General features: G+C 38.9%; 3 protein-coding genes across 5 annotated transcripts; 1 reads left to right on the top strand and 2 right to left on the bottom strand.

Annotated features, from left to right (window-relative positions):
- Nucleotides 1-1,850: 1,850 nt before the first annotated feature.
- Nucleotides 1,851-2,999, top strand: LOC129724826 (protein DPCD). Of its 2 annotated transcripts, XM_055680036.1 has the most exons (3): nucleotides 1,851-2,538; nucleotides 2,603-2,745; nucleotides 2,823-2,999. In XM_055680036.1, exons 1-2 carry the CDS (start codon nucleotides 2,032-2,034, stop codon nucleotides 2,726-2,728), a joined length of 633 nt encoding a protein of 210 aa, XP_055536011.1. In that variant the 5' UTR covers nucleotides 1,851-2,031; the 3' UTR covers nucleotides 2,729-2,745; nucleotides 2,823-2,999. The 2 variants fall into 2 exon arrangements, with proteins under 2 accessions (XP_055536011.1, XP_055536010.1); XM_055680035.1 differs by lacking the exon at nucleotides 2,823-2,999 and having other exon boundaries at nucleotides 2,603-2,796.
- A 1,158-nt stretch (nucleotides 3,000-4,157) lies between these two features.
- Nucleotides 4,158-5,049, bottom strand: LOC129724827 (40S ribosomal protein S19a). Of its 2 annotated transcripts, none has more exons than XM_055680038.1 (3): nucleotides 4,983-5,049; nucleotides 4,671-4,741; nucleotides 4,158-4,614 (listed from the first exon to the last, which is right to left on the bottom strand). In XM_055680038.1, exons 2-3 carry the CDS (start codon nucleotides 4,739-4,741, stop codon nucleotides 4,215-4,217), a joined length of 471 nt encoding a protein of 156 aa, XP_055536013.1. In that variant the 5' UTR covers nucleotides 4,983-5,049; the 3' UTR covers nucleotides 4,158-4,214. The 2 variants fall into 2 exon arrangements, with proteins under 2 accessions (XP_055536013.1, XP_055536012.1); XM_055680037.1 differs by lacking the exon at nucleotides 4,983-5,049 and adding an exon at nucleotides 4,809-4,904.
- Nucleotides 5,050-5,871: 822 nt separating this feature from the next.
- LOC129723239 (GRIP and coiled-coil domain-containing protein 1) lies at nucleotides 5,872-8,980 on the bottom strand. The gene is made up of 3 exons (XM_055677327.1): nucleotides 8,740-8,980; nucleotides 6,917-8,684; nucleotides 5,872-6,855 (listed from the first exon to the last, which is right to left on the bottom strand). The coding sequence occupies exons 1-3, from the start codon at nucleotides 8,816-8,818 to the stop codon at nucleotides 6,672-6,674; spliced, it is 2,031 nt and encodes a 676-aa protein (XP_055533302.1). The 5' UTR covers nucleotides 8,819-8,980; the 3' UTR covers nucleotides 5,872-6,671.
- Between the last annotated feature and the right edge of the window lie 118 nt (nucleotides 8,981-9,098).

Raw genomic sequence — 9,098 nt, 5'->3', positions numbered from 1 at the left:
TCCCCGTAATGTTTTTGGGCTTTCCATCTTTCTCCGTATATCCTGAATTAATTACTAGGCTCATACCAAGAGAAAACAAAAACTCTATAATACTTATTTGACATTCGATGGTCATCGTACTCTTACGACTGCCATACAGATATATTGATCAAAGGAGAGTGAATTAGAACATAATTGTTCAATATTCGAATGTCTTGAGTTGAAAAAAAAAAATATTCGAATGCACGAGATGCAGATCTTGGTTTTAAAGTAATTTTTAAGCTTCTAAAATCCCCTCCTTTTAAAAGTATTGTATTAATCCAGTTTTTTTCAGGTAAAATCAAATTACTCAAGAAATCCAGTTTTTTCTAGACGATACTGTGCTTCAATTTTGCCCCAATTTTGAAAAGATTACATACATTTTTAGTACAAACCTATGCTAATTAAAAGTTAAATATATCAATGATTTCTTAGAAAAAAAGGTATTCAAACACTGGTACGAGATTTTACTTTTCGGCATGATCAACAATCCGCAACAAAACTTATAAATAAAACGGGGCACTAACACATGACAAGCAACAGCAGAAGCTTTCGATCGTCCTTTGAAACGAGAAAAACACAACAGACAACCATCCGTTACCATATCACCCACCTCAGGAAAACTTTCAAACTTCCAAACTATTACCAGCTGCAGTAATATAATATACTCAATGGTTTTGAAAAATTACAGCCGATTTTTTGTTGCACTACATGCTTCTTATCTTCATTTGATGTTTAACTATTGAATTACAGTGTTTTCATAAATTTGAATTGATGTTTAACATAAAATTCAGCAGCACCGAACAAAACGTGTTGAATTTTCACTTTATTTTCTGACTGCTGTAGTAAGGCGCAAAAACAAAACTCTCTCATCTCTCCTGTCTCTCAATTATTACGGAAGTCATATACTCGAGACTGGAGGCACACCAATACAACGGCCTACAGGAAGCTCTCTCATCATTCAAAACCTGACGGTATGTTTTGTTGATACAGTGATATTTCGATTTTATCATTTACTTTAGAAATGATTTTGTTTTTGAAAACGGCGATAACTAATTTAAATACAAATAGAATAAATAATTGATCGTGAATGTTATAGCCGTAAATGACGTAATGGCTCGATTGACTTTTGTTTGATAGTAACAGATGATTATAAGTTAACACACTCCATAACCATTGTAAAATTATTGAGTTAATTCATATTTAGGTTTTCGACGGAAAGAAGTGTTGTAGCTTATTCATACCTCTTTTTGAAGCGCTTCTCATGGAAATAACACTACTTCAAGACACTGGTATTGTATTTTTTAACGCTGAAAAACGTACATCACGTTCAGCTACAGTCAATAGTTGTTATATGTTTGTTTCCCCCAAAACATTAAATGGAGGTGTTGAACAAATATTGCTTATAGACAATCAGTGACAAAGAGATTGGCGTGGCGGTCATTGTGCGGTGGTGTGATCCCCAATTTATTTTAGCTGACACCCGAAGGATTTAAAAGGTGTAAAATTTTTGACTCCACGTCTTTCTTCGCACCAGGAAGTGATATCGTGAATCTTGTGGTTTATATAATCCTGGTGAAATGACTAAGATCTGGGGTTTGTACAAGTACTTAAACTTGTTTTCGACAACAAAAAAAAATCACTCTTCAATTTTTACATGGGGCAAACACGGGCAAACAACAACCATGATGTCGAATAAATTTGACCATTATGTCAGAAAGTCAAATATTTGACCATTGGACAAACAGGCTTTACAAATAGCTCTTCAAGCTGGTATTCCTCCTTTTAGCTCTATCAAAAATAATTACATATCTGGCATCATTGTTTAGCTATGTAAAATTGTGTTTTGTTTACATCGTGGATCGTTCTCATTTCACATGCAACTTAACGTGCGTATTCGTTAAAGCTTTCTCGAAACGAATTACTATGGAAATTCTGTTGTTTGGAAATTTGTAGAAACTTGCACAGCCTGTATTTTTTTTCTGATCTGTGAGCACTTATATTAGCATCACCATGTCGTACGTTGAATGGTTGGCCAAGGTTCGGGGTGCTGATAAATCGTCCGCTATCCAGGGTAAGATCCGGAAAGTACACTACAATTTCCCCGATGGGTCCGAGATGATGGAAGAGTACAGTATTGAAACCGGTATTATTTTACGGCGTGCCTGGAAGTTACGCAGTGATGTTTTTCGCAAGGATGATTGGCAAGTGGAGCTGGGAGATCCAATTCCGAAATCATTGACTAAAGCGGATAGCATGATGCTGTGTGAAGCATCAACCGAGCCTGTACTGTCAAAACGAGTGACGCGGATTGCTTTAGAGTGGCGTATCCGAAACTTACCGTACCCGCTATCAACATACACGATAACCTGCGACGGGGATGCTCGTTCGATTACGGTTCGAACCGCAAATAAAAAGTATTTCAAAAAAATTATTGTACCGGAATTTCAAAGGTGCAACTTTCCACCAAAGCAGGAAGATTTGACTGTACGACACCAAAATCAGACGCTGATTATTTCGGTACCTTCTAAAATGAAGCTGATCTGTAGGACATATAATAATATATTTTGGCATTTCATTACAGTATAAAAAACCAGCCATTCTAATCGAAATGGAGAAAGCCGTTTTAACTGAACTTCAAAATGTAGAAACTATCGAATATGATAACCTTCAATGTGAAGAACTACTTAAAGGACTAATGGGTCAGTGAAACTTAGAATTAAACAGGTAACGTAAGTCAAGGTATAAATAAAGTGCTTTGCACTCTGCAAATATCAACGAAGCGATTTCTTTGCCATCCGTAGTTTTATCAACTGTACATAGATAACCGATTTCAGGGTGGCCACTCAAAACCCGAAATTAAATTCCCGGTTTTCTCCCGGTTCGTTCAAATATTTTTCCTGGTTAATTGTACTTTTGAATTCTGTAGTTTTCAATGCAGTTAAGGAATAAAAAAGTGTGACTTTCGATTTACATCTCAATATGCTCTAAATTACTTCTTGTCTACAAGTATTTTATAAACAACGCATATAATACTCATTACCGAGGAATTCTAGGCCAAATTAATTTTGAAGGAATCGTTTTTACCTCAACCAGATAAGATTCAATATATAAAAGAGTAATATATAAACACGTTATTTCAGCAGCTCACGCATCTCCTCATCAATATCAATTTCGTGTCCTCCTCTGGCAACCTGTACTGTATCGTACACCAAGCGCTGCGCTACAAGACTGTCTTATTCCAAATTCATGACTACGCACTCCTTGTTCACGGAGAAACCTCGCTCCAACGTGGCATTGCCATGCGATAGAATCAGAATCTTCTTGATAAACACAGTAAAGTTAGTAAGTTTCTTGCCTGAAGCAGCTATCAGATCTCTACAAAAAGTATCAAGTCAGCAATGTCTTCGTAGAATGCATACTCAATAGTTGTGATTATTCTTGGCGACATCTATCAGCTACAGTTCCCGCGAGATTATCGTTGTGAACCATTTGCTCTGGGCAAAATTCGAGCCATTTGAATGCTCTTCCGGGGAGCTTACCTTGGTCAAGTTAGCTTTCAAGAGAAAGATGAATAAAAACAAAAAAAACTGTTTTATGCACTGTAAGATATGTCAGCCATCTTTTCCGGGTCACAGGACTAGTCTTTTTTTGGTTAAGTATTCGAAGAAACTTACTTAAGAAATTTTGGTCTTGTGATCGCCATAAGATGGCTGCAAAAAATGGGTTTGTATGGCACAATCCCACCCCCACTGGCACAATCTCACCCCGGCTTGTAATGTTCAGTGAAATTCCTGGTTTTTTGCCGGTTCTCCCGGTTGGGTGGTCACCCTGCGATTTTGAGGACGATAGTTTGGCATAAATTTACTACCTAAAACTCATAAGAATGCCTACGCAACTATTGACTTCCATTTCAGTTACGTTCAGTGCAGATGTTGTACTTGTGAATTGGAGCTTTGTTGTGTTAAAAAAAATATTTTCCTTTGTAATTATCTATACCACATTTGACATTTGTATCAATTGTAGGTACATGTTGCACACATCACGAAATAAAAGTTCCGTCGAATGGGAAAATCGTCGTTTGAAAATGAAGTCGGCTATTCCCCGAAACTTTTAAAAAAGTAATAAAAACAACTTCATTCACCGTTTCAATCGTTAACTTATATTTTCACATTCGAAAGTTTCGATGCAGTTGCCTATGCCAACACAATCGTTGCGGCTTCCTTCCTCAGTGCAGCGCGTTGTTTACTGACAATCTGAGCTGCAATTCGGTCCAGATCCCGCTGCCCTTGGCTGGTCAGCTTCCGTCCGCCATCAGGGTGCTTCTCGATCAGTTTAATTTGTTCCAAAGCCTGAACCGCCTTTCGGGCCGCACTGCCATCGGCACGGCAAAAATGCGACGGACGAACACCGTTACGCTTACGGCCACCATAGATGCGGGTGATTGACCCAACTCCTGACGGGCTCTGGTGGTACAGCCGGCGTAAAATCGATGCACAACGTACGTAAAACCAGTCCGGATCCGTCGGAGCCAGCTCCTTGTACTTGGCGGTCTTGATGAGGTCAATATAATCCGGGACCTTTAGTTTACCGGATCTGCAAAAGCAATACAATTATATTGTAGGAATAATCCAAATCAAAAATATACTGACTTTTTCAGAAAGAGAGCTACGCCCTGCACAACTTTATCTTGATCGACGTCCTTGACAGTGATTCCAGGCATCTATAGGAGGAAAACCAAGAAAATAGAAACAATTACATTTGTGTACATCAAGAGGCCAACAGTTAACCTGGTTTACAATACTCAGAGAAAATACAACATTCTGAAGCGATAATACCGAAACAAACATTCAAATAACCAAACTCAGTATTTAAGTAACTTATAAGTTAGCTTGTTCCGATATTCGAGTCTTCAAAAATGCCTTTTTTTGAAATATTTTATTCACGAAACCAAAAGTTTGTACCTTCACGAGAGTGTGTAACCGGAAAAAGAGAAGGAACGAATTCAATATGGCGCTTGACTGACATTTTGGTTTGACATTAAATGCAAGCGTCGCTGTGGCTTTTGACATTGGTGTATCCGCTTTGAGGCGGCGATTCATTAGCGTGTGAGCCACGGTTTAAAAATGTTTCGATAACTTCGATAAGGGTGGTATGGACCACGTGTATTGTGTAATATATATATATATCAATCCAGTTACCCAAGTTTCTCGACTAGCGACTGGCAATTAGACTAGTGGCACGTTATGCAATATGTTTCTTAGGGAATCAGGTGTAAAGTCAAGGTAACCGATAACGATAAACAGCGAACTGTAGAAACATATCAATCAATATCGTTTAATATTAACGCAATATTTTTCATGAAATAATGGTGTCTAGCCCTTAGCTGGAATTTGATGTGCAAGATAAATACACTGTTCATAGCTTAGCACTGAAAAAAGGTAATAATATTACGAAAATACTATAATACATTTTAAATCTAACACCATATTAAAGATTGTAATTTGTTATGCAGTCAAACAATTATTGCCGTTTGAAATCTGATGTAACATTCATGGCGATCTGATACTCGCTCTCACAGAATGTGTAGAAACCAAGGACATAGTCGTTGAGACACTAGACTCATTTCACACGGATGAGGAATCGACTTCACTACAACGTCTTATTTCAGTCGTGATTTTCATAGGTCTAAGAAAGATCTCATCCATTCGAATTTTAAACCCAAAACCCTCAAAATTGTTAATAAGCGCACTTTTCTAAATCAGGAAAGAAATATTCAAGTCACAGATTGGCGGGTAACCTTTTATCAAAGATAGTTCACCTAGACAGTAGTGTTACAGATAATGTTGAGCGTACCAAGTATGGACCATATACATGTTAATTTTATTCGTCAAAATTTTTCTAACTGGGATAGTAACTCTAAACGGGTTAGTAACGAAAGGCTGAAACCCGAAAGGCTGAAAAGTATGTTTCATAACGAAAGGCTGAATGCACAAAAGACTGAAACCACAAAAGGCTGAATGAACGAAAGGCTGAAACTTTTGTAACTTGAATCATAATCGTTGAAAAATTCGGACACATGGATAACATACCTTTATAAAGTGCAGAGTTCAATGTTTGAGTATTAATTGGTTTGTGCAATGGAAAATTAATTTTCGGCGACATTTGAATCTATACACACTTGACTCTTGTACACGTTTCCTAGATGATTCAGGGCGAGACGGCCGAAGGCCGCGAGTGTGCGCCGGCGACCCGCCGTCGGAAGCGCCGGACACTGCGGGGGGGGGGGGGGGCAGCCCCCCGCAGAAATCACCTCTGTATAGGTTCGTTCGTTTTCCTAGGTCTACTGACTCGTAGGGGTGATCCCCTAGCTTAGTCCGAACGAGCGATAGCGAGTAAGGACAGCATACATCTCGGACAATCGAGTCGGCCGTAGGCCGCGAGTGTTCTTTTAGAAATGAACTTTGTGAATTTCAGCCTTATGATTTTCAGCTTTTCGTGATTCAGCCTTTCGTGTTTTCAGCCTTATGTAGTTTTCAGCCTTTCGTGATTTCAGCCTTTCGAATTTCAGCCTTTCGTGTTTCAGCCTTTTGAGTTTCAGCTTTTCGTAGTAGACCCCTCTAAGCTACGATAAAATTTATACATGCACAATACTACTTTTTAACAACGTCAAATCCATTTATTGATGCAAGTTCAGCTGCACTAAATTCCAGCACTGCTGCAATAGCATTTATCATGTGTTTTTTGCCGTCGGCGTCTTGAGACGTAAGGAAACTAAGCACCACATTTTTCAAATACTCCAGGTTAGCACCCTCTCTAGACTTGCAGCGCTCCAATCTACCGGAATAATCAATATATTAGACAAAAGAAAATTACAAAACGCGATAAAACTACAAACCGATCTATTTGCTCCTCTAAAAAGGTAATCCGATCGTGCAGCTCTTCCTGTGAAGCGACTTTATCGTGTAAAGCTTGTCGCAGGGCTGCCTCCGTATTATTTTTGGCTGTCCGTAGTGCAGTTATTTCGATCTCCTTGCGGGCCAATTCATGCGCGTAGTGCAAAATATGATGCGCTTCCGCGTGATATTGAGCGTTTGGTTCGGTCGGGTTGCGATTGAACACCGAATTAAGGGCATTAATTTTTTTCGACATTGCAACTGGGAAGTTTTCGAAAGACTGGCTATTATCCGGGTCGCCTTCTGAACGTTTTTCTCGCTGCGGGTTACTATCATGCATCAGAATATCGAACGATGTTCGCAGAGATTTAATTTCCTCTTCCTTCTCTTCCAGTAGTTGCAGGGATCGTTCCCTTTGTTTCTTCAGTTGCATTTCCAGTTGAGAAAGCTTAGATTTAAAATCTGCCTCTAGAGCCGTGACTATTTCTTGCGTGCGAATCTTTTCTCCTTTCATTGCATTGTTATGTTCGATCAGTTTATTCTTGTATTCTACTTCCAGATCATCGATGTTCTTATTCAGTACCTTGATCTTTTCTTGGAGGGTTTTTGTGTTATTCTGATGTGTTTGAATAGCAGCTTTTAGAAAATCGTTGTCTTTTAAACACTGATTATAGCTCCGCTGTAAGTTACGATAATCTTCCAACTCGTTCGTCTGCTGTTGGGCTTCTTCGTCTGCCATAGAATGGATTGTAAAAAGTGTTGACAAATCCAACGGCTTCTGTAACTTGTCATTCTCCGATATTAACATTTTTTTTAAATAACTTATTTCTTCAACAATTCGTTCTACGTTACTTTCCTGGCTAACGCGTCTAGTCAGAGTACTGTCCAAATTGAGCTTCGACAACTTTTCTTTCAGCTTAGAGATATTATCTTGATCCTGTTGTCTTAATCGATCGTATGTTCCCACTACTTCGCTGAGCTCAGCCAACCTAGCCTCTAAATTGGCAACGCGCTCTTCGTGAACTTGTTCGAGTTTCTTGCTCCGCTCTTCTGCTGTAAGGGCTCTTCTTTGTTCGCTCCGGATAGCTGCAGCATGTTGGCGCTTCAAATTGTCAATTTCACCTTGAAATTGCTGAAGCAAGCTCGACAGGGCAGCATTTTCTTTCTTCGAACTTTCCAATTGTTCGGAGTTTTGTTTGGCCAGTTCATATGCCTGTGGCATTTCATTCACTCGTCGGTCGGAATGTTTCTGGTTAAATTGAATTTTCAGATCCCGCAGTTGCATCTCTAGAGTTTCGTTTAAGTGTCTCTCATCTTGCAATTGTTTCTGCAATTCACATATCATTAGTGAGTTATTGTTTATTTCTTCCTCTCGATCATGTATCAATTTGGCCTTGCAAGATTCTAAATCGGTTTTAATTGTATAGTTTAAACCCTTGACCTGTTCCTCCAGATCTCTAACAGCCGCTTCTTTTTCTGCTATGACCTCTCGCAACTGTTTGCGATCATTCTTAAAAGAGGCTTCCATACGACTTTTTTCAGCAGTCAATGTGGCCAGAGAATTCATCAATGTAGCGATCTGTTCGCGGAGATCTTTTGCTACTTCACTACCAGTATCCATATCAGATGGGGGAGATGTCTTTGCTGATTTACTCTCGGATTTAGACGTGACACTAGAGCCATTTTCACTTCTTCCGCTGGTGAACGCTTCTAAGCTAGATTCCAACGCAGTTTTTTCCTTCAGCAAGCCTTTGTAAGCAGTGACTACATCTACGGAAAAATATGACGTCTGAATTGAGAAAATAACTATTTGCCCAGACCATACCTTTAAGACGTTTTTCATAGCGCAATAGTTGCTCCTTTTGCGAGTTTATCACTGCCTCCAATTGTTCAGATTTGTCCATTTTATCAACTACACTGTTCCCATCGATTAGAATAAAAAGTCACACGAATAAATCACAATTTGAGAATGCACAAAGTGGACAATATTCCAGTCATTTCAATTAAACAAATTTAGCTCTTCGTGGTGACGAAAGTAATAACAAACTTGCCTAAGCGCTATAACCGCTATAACCTAAAGTGTCAAAATAGAAAACCCAGCACAATAAAGACTGGTGAAATGATGCTTCTTATAGTGATCGCTAGTTTTGAATTTGGCGCTTTAATGGACGGTGTTGTAATTTC

The sequence above is a fragment of the Wyeomyia smithii genome, chromosome 2, assembly GCF_029784165.1.
Source record: "Wyeomyia smithii strain HCP4-BCI-WySm-NY-G18 chromosome 2, ASM2978416v1, whole genome shotgun sequence".
Lineage (NCBI taxonomy): Eukaryota > Metazoa > Arthropoda > Insecta > Diptera > Culicidae > Wyeomyia > Wyeomyia smithii.
The sequence above is the reverse complement of the archived record's forward strand: the minus strand, read 5'-3'. Positions and strand labels throughout refer to the sequence as shown.

Bases quoted from the DNA above. Each gene is read 5' to 3' on its own strand.
- LOC129724826 (XM_055680036.1), top strand. From the start codon at position 2,032: ATGTCGTACGTTGAATGGTTGGCCAAGGTTCGGGGTGCTGATAAATCG. The intron at 2,539-2,602 runs GTACCTTCTAAA...ATTTCATTACAG, and splicing joins ATCAGACGCTGATTATTTCG to TATAAAAAACCAGCCATTCT.
- LOC129724827 (XM_055680037.1), bottom strand. From the start codon at position 4,868: ATGTTTGTTTCGGTATTATCGCTTCAGAATGTTGTATTTTCTCTGAGT. The intron at 4,742-4,808 runs GTTAACTGTTGG...TTCCTCCTATAG, and splicing joins CTCTGAGTATTGTAAACCAG to ATGCCTGGAATCACTGTCAA. The intron at 4,615-4,670 runs GTCAGTATATTT...TTGCTTTTGCAG, and splicing joins GTAGCTCTCTTTCTGAAAAA to ATCCGGTAAACTAAAGGTCC.
- LOC129723239 (XM_055677327.1), bottom strand. From the start codon at position 8,818: ATGGACAAATCTGAACAATTGGAGGCAGTGATAAACTCGCAAAAGGAG. The intron at 8,685-8,739 runs GTATGGTCTGGG...ATTTTTCCGTAG, and splicing joins CTATGAAAAACGTCTTAAAG to ATGTAGTCACTGCTTACAAA. The intron at 6,856-6,916 runs GTTTGTAGTTTT...TTATTCCGGTAG, and splicing joins TTAGAGGAGCAAATAGATCG to ATTGGAGCGCTGCAAGTCTA.